The sequence below is a fragment of the Musa acuminata genome, chromosome BXJ3-10 (assembly GCF_036884655.1).
Source record: "Musa acuminata AAA Group cultivar baxijiao chromosome BXJ3-10, Cavendish_Baxijiao_AAA, whole genome shotgun sequence".
NCBI lineage: Eukaryota > Viridiplantae > Streptophyta > Magnoliopsida > Zingiberales > Musaceae > Musa > Musa acuminata.
The window spans coordinates 29,793,417-29,815,434 of NC_088358.1; the positions used below are offsets into that span (position 1 = coordinate 29,793,417).

General features: G+C 42.6%; 3 protein-coding genes across 3 annotated transcripts; 1 reads left to right on the forward strand and 2 right to left on the reverse strand.

Moving 5' to 3' along the window:
* Positions 1 to 19: 19 nt before the first annotated feature.
* Positions 20 to 6,161, reverse strand: LOC135651337 (uncharacterized). Its single transcript, XM_065171367.1, has 6 exons — positions 5,611 to 6,161; positions 4,055 to 4,155; positions 2,374 to 2,443; positions 1,138 to 1,165; positions 988 to 1,048; positions 20 to 489 (listed from the first exon to the last, which is right to left on the reverse strand). The coding sequence occupies exons 1-6, from the start codon at positions 5,716 to 5,718 to the stop codon at positions 384 to 386; spliced, it is 474 nt and encodes a 157-aa protein (XP_065027439.1). The 5' UTR covers positions 5,719 to 6,161; the 3' UTR covers positions 20 to 383.
* Positions 6,162 to 6,817: 656 nt separating this feature from the next.
* On the reverse strand, positions 6,818 to 8,396 carry LOC103968776 (protein RADIALIS-like 3). The gene is made up of 2 exons (XM_009382085.3): positions 7,821 to 8,396; positions 6,818 to 7,122 (listed from the first exon to the last, which is right to left on the reverse strand). The coding sequence occupies exons 1-2, from the start codon at positions 8,090 to 8,092 to the stop codon at positions 7,098 to 7,100; spliced, it is 297 nt and encodes a 98-aa protein (XP_009380360.1). The 5' UTR covers positions 8,093 to 8,396; the 3' UTR covers positions 6,818 to 7,097.
* An 8,949-nt stretch (positions 8,397 to 17,345) lies between these two features.
* On the forward strand, positions 17,346 to 19,748 carry LOC103968778 (basic helix-loop-helix protein 79). Its single transcript, XM_009382086.3, has 7 exons — positions 17,346 to 17,888; positions 18,179 to 18,400; positions 18,488 to 18,622; positions 18,721 to 18,795; positions 19,000 to 19,188; positions 19,276 to 19,375; positions 19,567 to 19,748. Exons 1-7 carry the CDS (start codon positions 17,517 to 17,519, stop codon positions 19,602 to 19,604), a joined length of 1,131 nt encoding a protein of 376 aa, XP_009380361.2. The 5' UTR covers positions 17,346 to 17,516; the 3' UTR covers positions 19,605 to 19,748.
* The last annotated feature ends 2,270 nt before the right edge of the window (positions 19,749 to 22,018 follow it).

A 22,018-nucleotide genomic window follows, 5' to 3' on the forward strand; every position in this document is an offset into this window, starting at 1 on the left:
CCATTCTCCAAAGACGAAGTGAAAATGTAACAAAGAGAGACATTACAAACTTAAATTTATCAAGTTTTCCAATCCAACTGGTTGCCCTAATTGGGATCAAATAACTATGCCAATAAATATTAGGTGAGTCGGCCACTATAAATTCAAATGTATAGTCAGCCACTCGATAATCAAAATTAAGAGGCTCTGAAAGAGCGTTTCAAAAAACAAAAAACTCTTTCTCCTGAAATTTTCTATGCAATATCAGAATAGTTGGCACGGCAGATAGAACTGATAAACAAAACTCTCATCATCAAGAGATGAAGCCTTTGTGAAAACAATTAAGATGCAGCAAGTCCAATATATATATATATATATATATATAACCAAGCATAACAACCATCTCAAACTATATCAAGGTCTTCTTCATCATCCAATTCCTGTTCAATTGATGGTCGTAGCCTTTTCCCCTCTCTCAAAGCGATTCTTCCCCCCTTCTTCGGCTTTCCTCTGGAAACAATAGAGGACAAAGATATCGATCAGCCACATGCACCTTGGAATAGAAAGGTTTAACGAGATTAATCATAAAAGAGTACATCATCTTGAGGATAAGAAGATTCACAAAGAATAAAATCTAGAAATCACTTTTGACATAATTTGCACAAAGTTATGAAGAGGTAGTTCCAGATTAGAAAGCTCTCTTTGACCGCATTAGGGCTATCTAGTTGTGTTCCTCAATGTAGATGATCGCTTCCTACCGGACAATAACCCTTGTGGATTTTAAAAGTTAACAGAGATCCCATTGGCATGACATTCCGACACCACAAAAAAAGCACCTTGAATCAAGTTCAGGTGAAAAACACACTTGGGATTTCCAGATGTAAATCTTTTACTGAATTCATCCAATCAAAAAGCAAAGAGATAGGAACTCGTTATTCCATCCACAGACTGCCTCCAACACCTCACCGCCATCTATAGGTGCATGGGAATATAATTAAGTGTACTTACTGTCCATTTGCAGGAGTTCCTCCACCCCGTGATCGACCTGGACCATATTCAGACCTTCCCTCTATACAAAAAAATAAAGAGACAAATAAACAGGCCAACTATAGCTTCCTTACTACAAAATCACTAGGATAGTCTCAGAAGAAAACTCACCATCCCGACCAGCAACATGTTCTTCAACCTAAACACATGCACAATGGTTAGATTGCTCATCTCTGCATAACGTGTCATATGACAATAGTAATTAAGACTGACTACAGAAACAAGTGAGGATTAAAAAAAAGATAATATTGATAGAATTATGAATTACATACGATGGAAATGTTAAATACAAAAATATTCACATGCCGTTTAGCCCCATCTCACTATTGTCTCACTTGACCTGACTGTTTTCTCTTTTTCCATTGTACTCCGCATTGTCACGGACAAACTTCGAAATAGGATGTTTGATGTAATACTTATGTATGTCCGTGTCTTTTGGTATGTTCATACTTTGTACAGCATGTAGAGGGACAGCCGAAGGCTTAATAGTCTCATTTTAGTTGGGTTGGTGGCCGCTTTAGGCTTGTAAATAAAGATTGTGTCATGTAGACACTTGTGAGAGATTTTCGGTCTGTAGTAGACCATTTTACCCTTTGTTGTGCAACTGTTCAAAGCTTGTAAAGTCTGTTTGTAATTTGCATTGTCTATGAAGTGTTTTTCGGAAATGTTTGCTTGTGGATCCCGAGTGAGGCGTTTTCTCTATCCCGTTCTCTCTTTTGTGGGTCCTAAGGGACCATGGGAGGCTTCGGGGAGGCTGACCTTTGCGGACGGACACGCAAGGGTGCCGCACGACTTAGGCAAAACCAGCTAAGTCCGTGACAACATGCCACAAAAGCAATCCAATGACACCAGTTGTGTTGGTGACTACTACCAAAGATATGCTGTGGCTTCCTTCTCAAGCACACCAGGTTAGTGCCATGCAGACACCAATACGTTAACAACTAAATGAACCCTCAACTTAATGATGCAGAACTCAAATATCAAGTATTTCATCATGATCGTAAACTTTAACACGAGGCAAGCTGCCAATTGTATTCCATAAGGCAAAGTGGGGAAAAAAAATCAGAAGAGGAAGATAAAGTTAAATCAGCATATTGTAACAAGTAGGTCTTCTTTAATAAATTCACAGATCGAAGTCACAAAGATGTGAAAAAACATATTTACCTTTGTAGCTTATATAAGAACAGCGAATGGAATTTTTAGATACAATGTGAAATCAGAGATAATACAAAAAATTCCACCTGATATCATTTTCCACTTGTTAAATTTATTTTGACATGCAAAAATAATTGGCATTTGAAGCAGGACCATTTAGCTAATGTTTAGAAAGTTGCAGCAGGTACATACCACTGGGGAGGTAATTGATGACAAGGAGAATAGCCTGTCTTCAGGCTGAAACCTTCTGGAACGCTTCAGGCTGAAAACATAATTTTAAATAATGTTTTTGTTATTATAAGCTGTTACCACCTGAAATGTTATACATCAGAGCTTGTGATAGATAAGTTCTTGAAAATATGAACTCTGAAGAGACCGGTGTGCCAAAACATGCAGATGGATGTTCAAGCAACATTACTAAATCAAAACAGATACAATTAGCATTAGGAGGTGATCGATCCAGCCGAGATACACTATGCATCACCAAGCAGTATACCAGGTATACATCGGTGCTTAAATCATTGGCCACAAGCATATCAATGATTTAATGCCAATCAAGATGCACATTTTTCAGAGATCACAATCATCATGCAGATAAAGAATTGTGAAAAAGATACTAGTGCTCCTCTCTACCACAAGTAAGACAAAATAAAATAAAATAAAACTTCATGTACAATATTCATGGTATTTCAAGGATTTAATTTGATAAGGGAACAACTCCAGATAAAGCAGTTCATTGAAAAAGTAGTTGCAACATTCAGCGAGACAAAAATTAATGTCTACTCAGCACCTCCATTCACTTCTTGTTATCTAATGGCATGTGCCACTAGTTGGCAATCCTAGAAGTAAGGCAAGTTAATAAAACTTTGTCAAAAGGTATATGGTTGTGCAGACACATTGATAGAAAATGAATATTCAAACAAGTTAAGGAATCTTTATTACATCATTCACAATTGATTATGAGTTTTCTATGAGATATGTGGCATGTATTCCACAAGAAAGTTGAGAATACCAATATTATAGTATGAGTATCACAGACACTCAACATGATCATCTCTCGAGTTAAAGGATTTCTCTGTAGAATATTCCTTTATGTGTTAGGCCAAATTTCAGTATCCCTTCTTTTTCTTATCTACTGCATGCTCCCAATTATTATATAATGATTTCTTAAATTTCCATACACACAAACTGTAAATGGCATGCCTTGTGTCAACGACATGACTGGGATATTAAAAAAAAAGCAATTGGGATATTGGTCAAATATGATGAAGCGGAGACACTTTGAGCTTCCATGTGAAATTAGGCATGGAACAGAACTCTTATGAAGAAGTTTTGGGAGTTACAAGGTAAAAAAAATTCATTTATAGCAACAAATAAACACATGATACTAGTAATCCATGTCACTTTCACTATTGTCCTTATCCATGTGTATAACAAGAAATGCATCAAAGAGCTGGCACTGGAATAACCAACTTTATCAGAAGCTTGGTCTAGAAAATTCAAGAGAATTATATTTTATGATCACATTGGTAAAATCCAGCAAAATCGAGATTATTTTGAGCAGGGTCAACGGGCAACAGGGATGCAGTTGCTGCTAGATGGTTAAGACACATCTTTAAAGGTAAAATAAGGGTGTGATGTTTTTTGTACAATTAGAAATAGAAAAGAGGTACGAGATTGCAAATTCCGGAGTAACAGAATGAAGATCCATCACTCTTGTTAAGGTATAAGACAACCTACAGTGCATAACCTCAGCAGGATTAAGAAGAGAACTTTAGCATTATTGTTCTACTGGTTGTAGAAAGCAATATTCAATAAATAGAGAAAATAAGAACGGAAGCACAAATTTATACTGCAAATTCAATAAACTTACTTAGCAGTACTCTTTGATGATGACAAGAAACCTTCAAAACCTTTCAGCACACTTCCATTCTGATTTGAGTCTTGTAAATATGTAGTTTCTAGGTCATAGATCTAACAAAGTATAGCAGAAAATGTGAAGATGCAATTACTAATTCATGTTCATCCAAATAAACCATATATCAATTGCAATTAATGGGACCAAAATACATGCTTGCAAAAAAAAATGTAAATGTGGAATTCTCTCACTTTTTTTTTTTTAAGGGAACAGTCAGATCAGCTACAAATTTCCAGATCATGACATCAGGATAAATAACTATTTTGTCATATGAACAACAGTTGCACAAAAGATATTTAAGTTATTTGTGAAATGTCTTTAACATGGATCATCGTTGCAAAGGAAAAGTAAGGGTTTCACGTGTGGAATAGATGGATGGTGGTGCTTCAAAACAAAGTGTTATTGGTAATAGATATTTTTTTATGAACGTGAATGGAAATCTTCAGACTACCAGTGCATGATCCCTAGCAACCCTCTAGCTTCTTCAACAGTCGAAATAGTTTCCTCAAAGTTCCCAGAGCATATGGAAGATATTACACAAATAGTTTGGCTCACCAAGCAAATGGACACTGGTTGCTTCATGCCATGTTCTGAATTGGTCGAGTATGCTATGAAAGTAAAGCAGAAACAAGTTATTCAACAAGAAAGTGGCTGTCAGAGGATCTAAATGAAGAAAAGGAAGGCCTTTAGATTTTTTAATATTATGCAATTCCTCGTCGTTTTAGTCAACCAGAAAGATCATATGATATGTTTTCTATCGGCGGGAATTAACAAATCACCATATTAGTTGAGCATACTCAAAGCTTTTAATTGTCATCCCTACCTATGTTGGATGCTTACTTTATTTGCTATCTAGTGCATTTCTCACCCTCCTTAGTCCTAAGCGGAAGGTTTCAAATAACCAAAACTTTTAAGTGATTTGGATTTGGCGGGCATATATACTACCATTATCAAATCCGAGGATCAACGTTCTCGAATATTTTCTCGTCTATATAGAAAATACCCTCAGCCCAACCATAGAAGTTCAAGTAGGGAAAAGGAAGGATACGGGAAGGGGGAAGATAAAGCATTAGAGATCAGGTTGATGATGTGATTCTTAGCAGTACTCGTATCATTGAATAGAAAAGAAGATGAAACATGAAATCCTCATTCTCAAGGAGTATTTTGTAAAAGGAATATAGATATGTCAATAGCAGGTACAGGTTCTCCTGCAAAATAACATGGAATGTCACCGAAGCCAACATATTAAAATTGACCACGCTCCGTTCATAACCAATTTGACGAACCGAGCAAGCTTTCACAAGTAAAGAACAATTGGACCAAACACAATCATGAAATACTGAAACCTAAGTAGCAAAACTGCGCTAACCAGGGAAAAGATAACAGCTTTTTCATCAAAGAGACATAACAATCAATTCTTTCACGATGAAATCAGAGATGCTAACCTAAAAGAAACATGGGGAAGAGGAAAAAGAAAAAAGAGACAATAGAAAGTAAGACGGGGGACCTACTTGTCTCTCGATGACCCGGAGCTCGTCCTGGAGATTGTCCCTCTTGCTTACCAGCGCTGAAAGCACGGCCGAGGGATTGGAGACCGCCCTTTGCCCCAGTAAACCCATTTTTGAATCCCGCGCCACAATAAGATCAGGATCGGGAGGGTCGTGGACTCGAAAAAGACGGGATATCAAACAAAGAATTCGCAGAACCAAAGAACGACGACTCGTGAATTTTTGGTGGAAGGCGATTCGATCGGGTTTCCTCTTTCTACTCTGACAATTTTAGTAGTGTTTCACGGTACGAATTCCGAACTTTCCCCAAATCCGAAGGTAAATTTCAGGGACTGGTCTCGGAGCCGTAGTTCTTCTGGTTTCCTTTTCCCTATTCCTCGTTCCTCCGAGATGTGCCTTCAAAATTCGGAAACGCTTGATGATCCATCACAAGAGGGCATCCCGAACGACCTGTGAGCGATGAGCAGACGTAATCATACCACCGGTTTGCGGTATCCGCGCGTGACCGCATAGAAGCCTTTCATCGCGGAACAACGGACGCCTATTGATTTCAATCAAATTCCAATCATAATACTTATTTTTTGGAACCTAATTACTTTGCAAACTTGATTATTTGTGTAGTGGGACTCACTATTCTCCGAATCGAGGATAGTTCGACCACTATCGATGCAATAGATTCCATCTTAGGTCCACATCTGGTGTCCACATTAGACTCGGATTCCTATGGCTTTTTCTTCTGTGAAACCATTCTAGATGAGTTACGATAAACCCGGATATCTCCGCTGTTGGCTGAGCAATCGCAAGATTCGACTCATTTTAACTCGGACAGGATTCAAAGCGCTCGCATGTGTAGTTGTGGTGTCACAGCTCTTTGGTTGGATCATTGGTGGGTATCGTTAAAGGCCTTGTGAGAATGCGTAGCTTTGCAGGGTCGTCCTCGCATCCACGGGATCTCTACTGCTCACGGTCAAACAGAAGAGCTGCCATGCATGTACGAAAAGACACACACGGGCACCGCGATGATGTGTTGTCGATCACACCTGATGGAAATGCACATGCAGTGATTGCACGAAGGCATCTGGAAAGAGAGAGACTTTCCTCTGCGATTAATTTCGAACCTTTCCCTGCCTCGCAAATAGGTCGGGGTTATTAGATATGATCAGGGAGACAACACCATGTGTTACACTACATTGCAGATTTAACTCTGTGGTGAAGAAAAACGATGTAAATTTCTCGAAACCATCCATCATCTACTGCAGAGTTTAGATGTCAACAGAGGATGAGCAGCACCTAGATAGTGGTGGTTCGGGAAAAAGGCTGGGGAAGAGGAGAAGAAACATACTAATATGAAGAAACAAAGAGAAAGACCAGTGAGACAGGGTATCCGTGCGGTAGGAGTTTCCCTCGATGTTGCTTGTTGATCTCCGAAGAAGAACGGCGGCCTTCCTACTTTTTAATGCAGGTTATGATCCTACTTTGGAATCACTGCTTCACTGGAGCTTCAAGCACCTTAGCCTGCAAGAAATTATTGTATAGCGATCATCAAAAGAATGGCACCATACAATGTGATATGTTTTAGCGCGACAGAACGAATAAAGCGTTGGGAGAGATTGTACTCTCGATAAGAAAGAACTACTTTAAAAAGCTAGTGTCAGCCATAATGTTGGGTAAACCATACATGGCTTCTGTGCTGGCCGGTGGCTGGAGAGCGCACGTCGGAGGTGGCAAATCAGGATCAGATCTCATGTGAGTTAAGAGACACAAAAGTTCTCGTCATAACTGGAAGATCAGATGGTGGTAACTCATCATGCATGACGCAAATCAGAGAGCATATGTGAAGAAGAAGAAGAAGAAGAAATGAGTCATCAACTGGACGAGGAAAAAGAGGGATCGAACAGAATGCAGCGAGCGAAAGAAGAGATCTCTTGCAATCTTCAAGTAAAGAAACACGAAACCTCGTGTTAGGTTTGTCTCATTTCAAATTATAGCCGCTGAACCTTTTGAGAGAAAAGAAGAATCAGAGAGAGGAGAAGAAGACGGATCGGTGAACAGTCCAAGGAAATCGAGAGAAGGGAACTCTCGACAAGGTCCTCAAACGTCGAGCTGCCTTGTAATTGCGAGGATTTCGACCCCGGAAAATAAAGAGACAGAAAACAGGAAACCGAAGAAGATACGATCGGAGAACGGCGGTGGAAAGCGGAAGGTAGATCTACCTCTGCTCCTCATCAGCGCCGCCGGCCCTGCTGCTGGAGGACTTGTAATATGGGTATGGCACCCGGTTCGACTCGATGAACTTGAGGTCCTCGACCAGGAGCTCGTAGTGTCGCTTGACCTCGTCCACGGTCTTCCCTCCCACGGCTCGTGCCACATTCTGCCAGCGATCCGGGGTGTCCTTGTCGTACACGGCGAGCGCTCGCTCGAAGAGCTTGTTCTGCTGCGCCGTCCACGAGGAGCCCGAGCTACGTGAGAGCGATCCCGAAGCCATTCTCCTGCACAAAGGAGAGAGGAGTCGAATGCTGGAATAACAAAAAGGGGAGGGAAGATGGGGTTATAGAGGCTGCGATCGCCGAAGGTGTGAGGGAGAAGTAGCCTTATAAGCAGAAGAGAAGCAGTTCTGAGGCAGAAGGGAGACAACGGCAGAATCGTACTAGGGAAAAGAGAAGATAGAATACCAGATGCATGACTAGTTTGCACGAGAGCCACATGACAAAGCAGAGAGGGTGACATGGAGTACCGGGGAACCATCATCGACCGAGTCTTGGGAGGGCCCCCCCTTTTGTGACTTCATGTCCCAAGCTTTCGACCCCTTTTCCACGATAAAGCTTCGAGAGTCTCCTTCATCGGTCGATGAACTGTGAAAAGAATGCACCACCGTGCATGTCTTTGTATTCATCGGTCCTGTGTCCATAATAAACGAATGAATACCATGTTTGCTGTGCTGTAATACAAGTGTATCCACACACTGCTCGGATTAAGGGTGCCGTCGTGTCCTCGAAGAAACGAAGATGTGCGAGTCCCTTTCAGAGATGGCGATCCTACTCGCTTTCCCGAGGGTCACGGACCTGATTGTGTTGCCCTGTCGACGATACTTAGGCAGACCTACCGGGATCACTATCTTGAGACATTTCTACGGAGGTTGACTGTGACATCTCTGACAAGCTTAAAAAACGTGTTACTTGGACCTTTAACAGACCCCCGGAAAGTCTAAACAGCTCTTCCCGAGTCAGAAATAATTTGATGGAATGGCAGTTGTTCCCCTTGTAAGGAAGGACATGTACTGCTCTCACCAATGTTTCGATTACCAGCTGAATTGATTTATACTCTTGTTCATTTGATCTTCTCCTTCTCGTGAAATGATGGATAGCTTCTTTTGTTTGAGGTTAAAAGGAGGTGAAGTAGGTTTAATCAGCAGGCTGGGTGGTCAAAGAAGTCGCATTCTTCTTCTAAAGAAAGGATAATGACATCCGAAGATCTTGTCCGCTTAGTATCGATTTCTTTTCTGCCGGGTTGCAGTTGGAAGAGTGAGAGGATGATTGCCTGATTGTGTACGCGTCGATATGTTCCATGCTGCGAGCCAAATGCTACCAACTGGCATATGTACTACTTTGAACTGGATCTCACCGCAAGCCTAGTGTTGCCCAGCTGTTTGGCTTCTTTCTTCCGCTCAAGATGGCACCATCAGCGAAGATCAATAATACTGTGTCACATGCATATCGACAGCTTTAATCATCTGAGCTTGAGTTTTAATTCGTTTAACGACAGTTCTTTTCTTGACGAGGAGGAGGAGGGTGATCTAATGATTCCACTGCAGAATTTTATGAACTTGTCTGTTGTCGATGATAAGATTTAGATCGAGTGGGACCTCACATGACCTCCATTCGCATTTATGAGCTTGAGTAGCTGGCCGAACTCGGCTACATTTCCTCGTACTATGCACCTTCCACAACTCAACTTTGATGTATACATATACACGTCATCCACAAGCGGCGGGCGACAGTTTTCCATGGCTTCGGGCGGCCCATATGCGCCCCATCCGACCTAAATCACAAATCGATCGAGTCCCTACCCGTAACGCAGCCAAGCGAGAAGGTGGTGGAGAAGGGAGGCATTGCCGCCGCCAAGAGGGCTGCCTCCTCGGCCAGGAGGGTGTCCTGCTCTGCGGCCGCTGCCGCTGCCTTCGTAGGAGTTGTTTTCTCCCTCGAGGGTATTACTGCTTTTCTCTTCTCCTCCTCTTTCCTCGTGAGAAATGCAACTATCGGAATGCAATTGCTCAAATGCATTTGTTATATATGACCTGCATCATTATTTATAGACGATTTGGTTGCATGTGGTTTTGCGGGCAGGCATTGTAGACTTAGGCTCTAACATGCAAAAATCGCATTTTGAAAAGGCATTTCGAGTTTACATGCAATTTATACAACTTACATTTGCAAATGTGGATGCAACAATGTTTTCATGTGAAAGGTAGCAGATGCAATCAAACGCACCCTTGGTCGACTCTTCTTTCTATTACCAATCGACGCATTCAGTGTGGTCCGCCAATTAAAAATTAAATGATAAAAATATATCTATAAACTCATGAACGAGCTCATTTATAAGTTCAAAAATAGTCGGTAGATCCACTTGTCAGTAAATTATTCTATAAACTCATAATTAGATGTATAAAATAATGATAAGATATGTAGATGTATATGGTTATTCATAATCACTGTAAGAAAAATTTTGAACAAACTTTTACTTAATACATGTGTTTATTTTTATCAATATATGTTCGCTAGCACGGTTGGTAAAAGTCTAAAGGGTATCTAGTTTGAGTGGAACTTCAGCCGACCTAAGTTGAGCTTCAGTTTACAAAAAGAAGTATGATGAGCCGAGTTCGAAAATTAAACTTGACGAAGCTTGAGCTCTCATAAAAATAAGTTGAGCGGTGTTTGAGCACAATAAAGCATGCCTTGAAAAGCTCAGCTCGGCTGGCTCTGTTAAGACCTTGTCTTTTGGTTCCTATGCAAGGAAAAATAGATTCTTCTCAATAGCAAGATCTTGGCAATATCTTCTGTGTGGTAACAGTTGTTTTCTAAACACCTACCAAGAACTCTGGATATGGTCTTCTTTTACATATTTACTAAACTTCACTTATTGCTGAGCATGCTGCACTAATTTGCTGAACTCTGTGATTGTGGTATGCCTTGGTGGAACATTTATGCTCGTCTGCCTGTGATTCTGTATGTGTGTATTCTATTACTGAATATGAATTTACTCATGATAAGAGATCTTTTTAATAGATTCTCCTGTTTTGTTTTTGTTTGGAATCATGTACTCATCACGTACTTGCTTCAGTGAGTAGAATGACGGAAGCATACTTTTGTAACTTAGTTTTGTAATGCAAGAATCAACTCCTTTAGTAGATTCTTATAATTTGTTAGATGTTTTATATCTGACATCGCATATGTACCAGTAATTAAATCATTCATAACTGGTACCTTAATACTCTCTACAGAAAGAAACATATGATCACTGATTGTTTGGGAGAAAAAGAAAAGGCTATTAACTATTGTAATTGTAGTATGATTGTAATTAGTGTGGATGAACATAAATCTTGCTTTCAAGTTTGAAATTCTAGTGATGTTAATTGCTACTAGAGAATATTCTGAACATGGTCTCTTGGGATAAAAATGAACAATATCATGCAGTACAATTAGAATGGTGATATTTGGCACATCTTAGTAACTTGATGTAGATCAAATCTTATTTCTAGCTCTAAAACCATGATGGTAGTAGTCTTTTCACTTTTTCCTCATTGTTTTCTTATTAAGCCTTTAATTCTTAATCTCTTGTTTTCCCATTTTTGGTCTGTCAAACCCTCCCTTACGAGGAGAGCTTTCTTAAAGAAGATATATGGTGCTAATTTCATGACAGGGTTTGGTATGATCGCTTGCACTTTGCCCTAGAGGATTCTATGAAGCTCTTGACATTATTTAAGATGCTGAGAACATGCGTGACTAGAGAGACCTGTGGATCTAAGGTCGGTTATAGTTACTTAGAAGAAGACTTGTGGTGTTTAATTGTCATATTCTAATTTTTATTCGTCCAGAATCAGAATTGATCCATATTAGTGGTAAAATAAATTAATATATATATATATCATGACCACCAAATATTGAACTAGTATGTTTAACTAATACTGCATATCTTCTTTGATGTTGCATAATGTTTTCCACTTTCTCATATTGTTTCTCCATCAAAGAAGATATGCAGTATCAGTTAAACATACTAGTTCAATATTTGGTGATAAATGTCATGATAAATATCTGATTCATTTTTTCTATAGCATATCTTACCTCGTTTTGCCAAACTGAACCGATACTTGGATTTTGATGCTATTAGTTGCTTTCCTATATTGCCATGTTATCTGGGTTTGATTCTCATCTAATATCAAACCTGGAACCCTTAGCTAGTACTGATTTTGCTTTCAGATGTTCTCATGTTCCCATGTTACCCAGGACAAAGACATAAGCATGGTTTTATTTCATCTTTGTTATACAACATATTGCTACCACTTCTTTTAAACCATAATTACAATGGGGTCTACACTCAGGAAATAGTCTCTCTTTGCAAGTGGTTTGACATGGTCTAATCACATCAGACCTAAAACCAAAACTTATGCAAAGGTGATGAACTAAGATTTTTCTGAATGAGATCATTGGTCTCATGAAGATGTATCTTGTTCTCAGTAGCATCCATAACCTCACAAGCTCTCCCTTCATAAGCATATTGACTTCTCCAGAAACCTGTACTCCCAAATCCATGCAACTTGCTAGAATCACCATTTCATCCTCACCATCTTTACAGTTGCATGAGTTCTTGGAGATGAAGGGCCCGGGCATACTGTATGAGAAGACACTGATATGGACCAGTGCAGTTATAGCCAACAAACGCATTACGAACCACAATAATGGCTTCCCATGATTGTTGAGCTTGGTAATTGGTAGGATCGCAGCCTTGGAACCATCCATATCCTTTCCATCGCAGCTCCACTGTTAGCTTTTACAACCAGATTTTGGTGTATGCAAGCAGAAGTTTGTATCAAGTTTCAGCTTTGACCCTAGAGAATGGCAAAACTTAATGTTGTGATGTGATTATAGACTAGAATATGATTACACTTTGGTTCAGCACATATGGGTTCTACTGAAAGCACAAACTTTCCGCATGTTGGACTCATGTCAACATGGAAACTCACGTCGATATCTTAAAGATAATCCTCTTCTTTTTCATTAGGGAAAAAAGAATTTATTTAGTTAGTAAAGTACTCCGTACAACAGATCTGCATAATACTCTGATAAGAAGATAATGAAATTTCAAAAACAAATCCATTCTACTAAGGAAACAGGACTAGAGAGATCAAAGTTGACTGATAAGACTATCTGGATTTTTTGAAGTTTTCTCCTCCACTCTGTAATTTTGGATTGCTAGGATAAGGCCAATCTGGACACCAACCAGAGCTGAAATTTTCCACCACCACAGTCAAAGTGCAGTACTGATCCACTGCAGCAGTTCCCATTAATGTCCAACAACTAAGAGACATGTTTGAATTGTAAAATTTGTTTTCTGATGCTATGTGCCTTTAAGGCATACATATTTACTGAATAAGGAAATTGGAGTTTGGTTAGCTTGGGGGAATTGATGAGAGCTGAAATTATTGATCATGGTGTTCTAGGGATTTTCCAAGAATTTTGTCTTGTTTACATGAAACATTCATCTTATTCTCACATCCGTGTATTACGGTTGGATAATCTCTTTGTTCTTCGTTAATAAAAGAAAATCTGCCTTTAATTTCTTTTTAGAGATAGATCACCAGATAAGCCAAAACATCTAGGTGCATCTCCATCTACCATAGAAACTGGTCTCATTCAGAAAGAACTCTTCTGGTCCACTGTTATTCTGACCAAAAGCTATGCCTATACACAAAACTCAGCACACAATGTGCTTGTCAATCGACAGGGTTATAATATCGTTGAAGCATTTGGAGCTGGTAACACGATCATTGTGAAGTCTCAAATAAATGGATAAGATATCATCCATTGGAATGAGATGTAAGAAGATCCTTGAGATCAGGGTCAGATTGTGACGGTAAGGGTGGATAGAAGTTGGTTGAGTGGTGGGTTACAGGATGGCCTCCATGGCCAAAAGGACCGGAGACAAAACCACATGGAAGTGGGTAGGAGAGACCTCCCAACAATCTCAGGTCTCTCCACTGCCAACTTGGTCTCCTATGCTGCTTTACACCCAAAGTTCTTGATCCCTATCCATTAAGATACCCTGATCAACCTAGTCAGTTTAACTTGTTTAAGCAAGAGATAAATGACAGGAATTCCTCCGTGCTGTGCTCGAAAATAGCTCTGACCTGGCGGACTGATGGATCACAGTCTTCCTACAGAAATTAATGGAATATTTTCAGAAGATATTCTTGACTATGTCTTTTTTTGGAGCTAGATTGTCATTTTTATTTGGTATAGCAGTCTCGAATCAGTTCAAGGCTTAATCTACAGTTGCTCTATCTTGCTTCTTTCATCATCTTTGCTTATATGGAACGATGTTAGAGATTAAGAAACATTCCTCCACAATGTATGCGTTTTTTTTTCCTTCCATCTACTGATTCGTTTGTGTGAGGTGGTGTCGAAGTAGCACTTACAACAACATCTTGCGGTATGTTTCTAGATATGGTTTTCATTGCTTAACTTTGCAGATATGCATAGATCCTCATCTGGTCCAGTTCCTCGTGGCAAAGACAAGTAGAAGACAAAGGAGTCCCCACAAACATGCGGCACCACTCACCAAGGCGAACTGATAGGATCAGCCCGTGTGAGATAAAGAGGGAGGATGATGCACAGCTGTTTATGGAGTAGGGACGAAGCGAAAAAATGAGCATTTTTATGCCAAGACGAACAACCTCCATGGTGGGGTTTCGGCGTTTGAGGCACCTTACTGCCACATTCTGCTGTCCTTGACCTGGTCCTGAGCCCCCTAAGAGATGGCGACCCTCGAACCCGTACCCTCCATAGAAAGCCATGGACCAACCTCGCCCTCCTAATCTCCTCTGTAAATTATTCCTATCAGGTGCCCTCCATTGTGGTATCGGGCATCTCACTCGTACAGCTGCTGTGGTGGTAACAAATACTTTTTGGACACCCTTGTGTGTAAAGAGATAGATGCCTCCGAGGTTTCGCTTTGTATTATTGAGGAAAAGATAGGTCCACCGGGGAAAATATAGGAGGGAGGAAAAGCGAGATCAAAATTCAGATGAAATGTTGCTGTCTGAGATCCATGTTCCAGATGACGAGAGAATCGCCAGTGGTGTATGTTTTGTTGGTCAGCCATCAGTAAACAGTAGGCAACAGATGCATCGCTACGTATGTGGTCCTTTGAGTATCTAACATATCTCGCTTCCCCGATCACTGTTCCCCCTCGATGTTTAAGCTTCACGTTGTCTATGATTTCCTGGTGGGGGATCGATCAGCTTTGTGGGACTTGGTTCTCGAATCTTTTCACTCATCTTCTTCCTGCAGTGCTGGCTGCAACACTAAACATGTTCATAAATCGAATCCTGGCAGTGGCGACTGGCCCAAAGTCACTGGGAATAAATGTTTTTTTTTTCCTCTCCATAAATTAGAAAGAAGATGCCATCTCGTGATCTGTACTATATGTTTCGTTATCTCTACAGATACATAAAGAGTCGAGGAAGGAGAATACGGTCTCGCTAGAAACTTGTGTGCCAGATTGTTTGTCGAGTCAATGACATGCCATCGAGTCACCGAGTCGGACAGGGCATTTAGGAAGAAAAGGGACCACTCACTGTACTCGCGAGACTCGGCACGCATCCACTGGTACGCATTAATGCTTAATTCGATGCATCCAACGATCACTTAAATGTGACTTTCACTCTCTCCTGAGCGTTGACTTCTGTCAGCCTCTCCCCGTCCTTCGTATAGAACTCAACATTTATTGACACGAGGCGAGGAGAAGAGCCCCAAAAGAAAATAGTCAAGCTACCTAAATCTATTGAGACCATTGATTTCACCACCCAGGTAAGGTGAATCCAATGACCTTTAACTAGCGATTTAAGATGAGAGCGCGAGTGATAGTGAGGAGCAATAAAGAGATGGAAGGTCCTGCATGAACGTAGGCGGATAGCACGCGTCCGCTTCTGGTGCTATCTGTCTGTAACCCTCTCCGCCTTATCCTGATCTGATATGTTCTTTTCCTTTTATTTTGACTGGAATTATCTACTCTAAGTAGATGGACTGTAATTGTTCGTGTAAAAAAGATTCTGCGTGAGTCTTGGATTCCAAATCCAGTCAATGGAGCATATGGTAATTTCATAACAGAGTTCTATGCTAGAATTCACCTCTGCGTGGCTGGAGCTTATACGTCGAGAAAGCATCACTACAAATGGAATGTATCAATATGCTGAGCGTGAAACAGTGTCATTTTCCTTTGCACCACCACACGCTGGTGTTTTATTGCGAGACGAGAGCTGACGAGCGAGGGATGTGTCCGCGAATCAATCAGATACCGAGATGTCATCCTGAAGGCAACAGCCAAAAATTCTCGAGCCAGACATTGGCAACCGAGCCGTGCTCCTCCGAGAGGATGCTGCTTTACGCATCGGTGCCACATGCAGCGGCATGGCGTTCACTGTCAGCTTTCTCCCACCCAACCTTGACCGTCCAACTAAAGCATCACGGAAGACAAAGATCAAAGTTCAATTCTTTTATGGGGGGTTCAATGGATCTATCCCATTACGGATAGATAGATAAGTAGAGAGAACCAGGGGAGATAGATAAGATGCGGATAGATACGATAACAGATATATATATATATATATATATATATAGAGAGAGAGAGAGAGAGAGAGAGAGAGAGAGGGGAGGAGGGGGATGTCACATTTATGGGTTAGAGAAGAATAGCAACGCACGACTTAGTGGAGCTACAAGGTGGTCAGAAAAAATGCAGTTGACGATAGCGTCAATGCTTAGGTAAATTTATCGGTGATGATTCCCGGGGTGGGCGGATCTGCATGGTGCAGAAGGAATGAGACGACACGCCACTTATAATCCTATCATTGGACGGTCGACCTGGTTAAGAGGGAAGGTAACTCGAGATTGGACGATGGTGTTACTGCACGGCAGTACTAAGCTAAACATGTACTCTTCACGTCCGTCTCAAACGTTTCTCTCGGGTGCTCTGTGGGCTGAAGTGACGGACACACGCTAGCGACTGTACACGGTGAGACTTCCAAGCGGAATCAGGTGAGCCTCTGCAAGTTGGGTTCCCATCTTGAAATGAACAATTCAACGAGGAAGACACCGTAAACAGCGGCCAAGTACCCACTTGCCTTCATAATGCCACAGTGCCATTCCAAGCGACACCCCATTCTAATCATCTAAACCAGCTACATTCCTCTGAATCCTTCTTGGGAGCGGAGCGTCCATGCGACGGACGTAGGGCGCTCTTCTCACGTTGCATCGGCCGGCCGGCGGACGTGGCGGAACGATTGGACGCGTTAGCGCCACGAGGGACGAGGCCATGTGTATGCCTTTCGTGGCCCCCCCCCCCCCTCGCTACTTCCGGCTTGGATTTACGAGACACGACCACGTGTCGGTCATGTCAGGGTGGGCCCCTACCCGCCTCATGGTCATGGAGGGTGGAACAGAGGCTATCTCGTTCCGTGCTGCGCACTGGCAACAACTGGCCTCCTCTCATACGCATCGTTTCATCTCTGTTCACTCCCTCCTTGAGGTCATCTGATCCATTGATTGCTGTATATATAGGGTCCTCAGCCTACGGGAGCAGAGTCAGAGTGATGCGAAGGAGTTCGGCGACGCCGGCCCCCTGAAGACCTTAGAAGGATCATGCAGTGCCTGCGAACTCCTCTTTCGGATCTCTCCGTGTTGGAGAGGCAGAGAACGCGTGCGGAGTGGCAGCAACAGGGGCAAGAGCAGTCGGATTACCATCCCTACGATGCCGATTACTGCATGCAAAGTCTCCTTCCCGTGGAGACCTCCTTCCGGGCGCTCCACAGCTGCAGCGGCGGGGGGGCGAACGAGAATCACGGCAACGTTCATGGATCGAATGACTGCTTCAGCAACGCGTGGCCGGATATAGTTTCGAGTATGCATTGTCCTGTTGTCGGTGCCGCTGCTAGTGTCGAGGAAACGAGCGTCAATGCGAGCAGCAGCAGCAGCTCGAGGAAGAGAAAGTCCGAGAATACTCGGAGATCGAAGGTAAATCATCCATTTTTGGCTTCTCTATCTACATATTCTCTCCTCGTAAGTCGAAAGATTTTATCACAATTGTTCCTAAATTCAAGAACCACTTGAGCTCTGCCGTCAAAAGTCACAGAGGCACAGCTTTGTGATCCTGATTTCCAGACATTATCTGTTCTACATGTGTCCTGGGATCGTAGATGGAAAAGAAAACCATGAATTTTGAATACCAGAAAGAAAACTATTGCTTGTACATCCTTCTACTATGTTCCAAGATGTCTATCGGCTAAAAGTTGTCAAAACTGTAGGAGAATAGTGGTGGTAGTGATGGCAAAGATGATAACAACTGCAAGAGAATAAAAGAAGAGACAGGAGGAGGATCAGCACCACCGGAGGCCAAACGACCGAACAAGAGAAAGGAAGAATCTGCGGACGCCTCGAAGGAGAATGACAAGGCGCCCAAGTCGGACTACATTCATGTAAGAGCTCGACGGGGTCAGGCCACAGACAGTCATAGCTTGGCCGAAAGAGTACGCGAATTGTGACTTGCGGGCGCTACATTCCCATCTCCTTTCGTCCGTATGCACGTCTCCTGATCTTTTCCCCCGGTTGCGTAGGTGAGAAGGGAGAGGATCAGCCAGCGGATGAAGTACCTCCAGGATTTGGTGCCCGGATGCAGCAAGATCACAGGAAAAGCGGGCATGCTAGATGAGATCATTAACTACGTTCAATCTCTCCAAAGACAAGTGGAGGTACGATATGAGCTACTTCGTCTGTTCCTCTTGGACATCAATAAACCGTAGCTCGGTCTTAACGTGGACTATCTTCGTTCTCCTGCGTCTTTCCGCAGTTCCTATCCATGAAGCTGGCTGCTGTGAATCCAATGATGGACATCAACATCGACAGCTTCTTCGGCGGCAGAGAGGTAATGGAACTTCATCCCCACATTTTCTTTAAGATGAAGCGACGACTTCTTAGTGGCTCTATGAATTCAAAGCGGCGCATAAGAGTCAACTACTCTCGCAGCTTCTCGATCATTTGGATGCATTCGATCGATCTGAAGCGTGCATCCATACGAGTCTCTCGAACAAAAAAATTCCTGTTCTGACTTCCCCTGATGCCGGTGCAGATAAATCCGACCTGCAAATCGGGCATCATTCCCATGATCGGCATGTCGTCCGAGCTATTGGACCAGTCCTACCTTCAATTCGGCTCCTTGCAGCATGACATGTTCATGGATTCTTCGGATTTATTGCTTCGTCCGAACGTCAACCCGCCGGCGGCGGTTTCTGATACATCCCTCGGATCATGTTTGAATGTAACACCTCTGTTTACCACGTTCACAGCATTTAGACATGTAGAAATCTCTCCGAGCACCTTAACAATATTGCTGCGGACATTTCAGGTCAATGGGTCTTCGGTTTGGAATACAAACCTGCAGAACGTGTACGGTGTGGAATTCCAGCTAGGAAGAGGGACAGCCCTCCCCTTTCAATCATTGCAAGGTAAAGATTCTCATCCTCTGCGAAGAACATCATGATGCATCGGATGACATCAAGAGAAGTGCTTCTGATAATTGAGGATATCCACTTCCGATGCTTTAGTACTAGTAAAAAGCAATCCTGGCAAGCTACCGATTTGATCGTTTCCTACCAAAAATTTCTTGCGAGTTGATGCACGACCAAACTCGTTGCAGGTAATCTTTTACCTAACAATCTCAAGATGGAGATGTGATTGCTAATCCACCTCACTGGAGTTGGGAGTATTCCTACCATGCTCGGAAATGTATTCGTTCGCGCTGCAGCAATACGAATATTATGTATCATATTGACCATCATCGTGTTGGTGTACCTAATAAAAGGATTCGAACTGACTCAACATGTTTTGCATTTGATCCGTGCTGCCGCGCCATGTCGGTCATATCAGCATGAACAGATAGCCGCTGCTTTACAACATGTTTCGAGTGCCTTGGCACTCTGACATCACCATCATCGACGTCCATTGCGATCAATTCACGCGGTCTCTGCTTTCGTTTATATGTATCTTCTAGCTTCTTCCGCCTTGCAGTAGTTGCTGCTAACACTTGACCCGAAAGGCCAGAACAAAACCACATTAACATCTCATGGCAGGAGCTGCGCACGACGAGCAAGCTTTTTTGTTCATGATCAGAGGCAAACAAGATCTTGTTTCTGCAGCCGATGTGAGATCAGCAACGCTGGAAATCCAAGAACTTGCAGGCTCTGAAGCATGGATAATAAGCCGAAGAGTTCTACCCTGCTCTGCTGTTCACTATTTCCAGTCTTTGCGAACATGATTTAGCTGGAGATGCACTACCGCAGCATTCTGAGTAAAAGTTGTTCCAGGAGACCAATTAAAAGTAGGCGATATTTCACGTTACACATCGACGAAAGTTGCATTCGGAACATGTGAAAATGGGACGTCTGAACTAATCGGGCAGTGCATGTCGTTAATCGGTCCCCGGTGGGCATGCGCAGTAGCTTTCCATGCATATGCTCACCACCTTTTCCGATGGGCCTCTCGGTTTCTTTGGGTCGCCATCCTTGGCTTTGGTTGCTGAAGAAGAAGATGGAGAGGACTCGATAAAGAGAGATACGTACATGGACTCATCCGCACAGAGGATGCATGTCCGGGTGCTCTCTCTCTCTCTCTCTCTCTCTCTCTCTCTCTCTCTCTCTCTCTCTATTTATGTGCGTGTGTGTGTGTGTTAATTCTGTGAACAGTTGATGGGTCCATAACCGGATGGAGAGAGAGCGTGCGAACATTTGTCCTCTCAAGTCACCTTCACCGGAGAGGCATGCAGTCCTTTTGGAGGGTGGGTTGGAGCTTTCGGTCAAGGGATAGCGACTTGGCGAGGGAAAGAAATAATGGCGATGCGGCTTTCGCGGAGAGGCAGCGGCAGCCAAGGTAGATGCGTTGGTATCTTCAGGAGGAAGCGTATCATCATCCCCCCTTTTACTTTTGACTCCGTTTACCTTTTACGACTGTCGACCACTTGCTTCCATTTCTTTATAGACTACACCGCAGATGCCAACACTCCCGTCAGATGCCTCTTTAAGTTCCGCTCCACAACAACTGTTTATCTGCATCGACGACGAAAGGTCAACTTATCCAAATAAATGCGAATATTACAGGAAAGTTGTGCATCTCTCCTCCTACAAAAGCCACATGAACTGAACATGTTCATCAACAAAAAGGAAGACGCTTTCCGACCTTCTTTTTTCCTTTCAAGGGTTTGATTCGTTAGATCAATTGGGTGATTTGAGAAATCCCGGTTCATCTAGTTCGGGTTACGCATGCAATTGGCTATTTAGATCCGTGTCTAACTAAGCCTGGACACAGTAAAAGATTATGGTATCTGTATAGTGCCTCTCTCTTCCGTCCTCTTTCTCCCTCATCTTTTTATGTGAGAGAAATTTCCACCAACCAATAATGGAAGACGGAGAAGATGAAGCGCGGCGTCGTGGGATGATGAGTTGGAGCGCATCAGAAGCGGCCTCATCCGCAGGTGAAGAAGGTTTATGACGAGAGGCAAGCACGAGGCTTTGCCGTGCTAAGAGTCCACCATTGTCCCACTAATGGCAGCTCGATCGATCCTACACCACAGAATTAATCTCCGAAGACGAACCACTTTTCCTTGTGTGTCAGTCCATATCGCAAGAACAATCGATTGGATCATCTCGACGAATAGAGGTGGCAGGGAAGTCATCTAAGCTTTGTCGACAGCTTTGATTTGCCTTGGTTTTGGATTCTTACAGTGTATCCTTCACTGCACGCCTGGCTGGGTTCTTAAAATTAACTGGGCGAAGACAGATCGGTGTGCCGCAGTTGAATTAGACCACATGAGTCGTTCACAGGAGGACAAATAATCATCAGTAGAAGCCACTTTGCTGCGGTGCCTATCAACATACATGACAGATTGAAGCCCCCAAAAAACACGCCATCGTTGGTTAGCAGAGAAGCAAACCAAGGGCGATCCAGATTACTTCTTCTTCATCTCTGAGTAAAGAGAGAGAGAGAGAGAGAGAGAGAGAACCTGAAGTGGTCCAAGAACAGTCCCCCACCCCCCCCACTTTCCCTGCAGCTTTATTAATGACCGGTGCTGCCTTACTACGACGGTAACAGTATTC

What these genes read in the sequence shown, in the direction of transcription:
- LOC103968776 (XM_009382085.3), bottom strand. Translation starts at nt 8,092, where the DNA reads ATGGCTTCGGGATCGCTCTCACGTAGCTCGGGCTCCTCGTGGACGGCG. An exon ending in GGCGCTGATGAGGAGCAGAG is followed by an intron (nt 7,123 to 7,820) that starts GTAGATCTACCT and finishes AATTTCTTGCAG; the next exon opens with GCTAAGGTGCTTGAAGCTCC.
- LOC103968778 (XM_009382086.3), top strand. Translation starts at nt 17,517, where the DNA reads ATGCAGTGCCTGCGAACTCCTCTTTCGGATCTCTCCGTGTTGGAGAGG. An exon ending in CTCTCCAAAGACAAGTGGAG is followed by an intron (nt 18,623 to 18,720) that starts GTACGATATGAG and finishes GTCTTTCCGCAG; the next exon opens with TTCCTATCCATGAAGCTGGC. An exon ending in GCTTCTTCGGCGGCAGAGAG is followed by an intron (nt 18,796 to 18,999) that starts GTAATGGAACTT and finishes ATGCCGGTGCAG; the next exon opens with ATAAATCCGACCTGCAAATC.
- LOC135651337 (XM_065171367.1), bottom strand. Translation starts at nt 5,718, where the DNA reads ATGGGTTTACTGGGGCAAAGGGCGGTCTCCAATCCCTCGGCCGTGCTT. An exon ending in TCCGGGTCATCGAGAGACAA is followed by an intron (nt 4,156 to 5,610) that starts GTAGGTCCCCCG and finishes ATACTTTGTTAG; the next exon opens with ATCTATGACCTAGAAACTAC. An exon ending in ACATGTTGCTGGTCGGGATG is followed by an intron (nt 1,049 to 1,137) that starts GTGAGTTTTCTT and finishes TTTTTTGTATAG; the next exon opens with AGGGAAGGTCTGAATATGGT.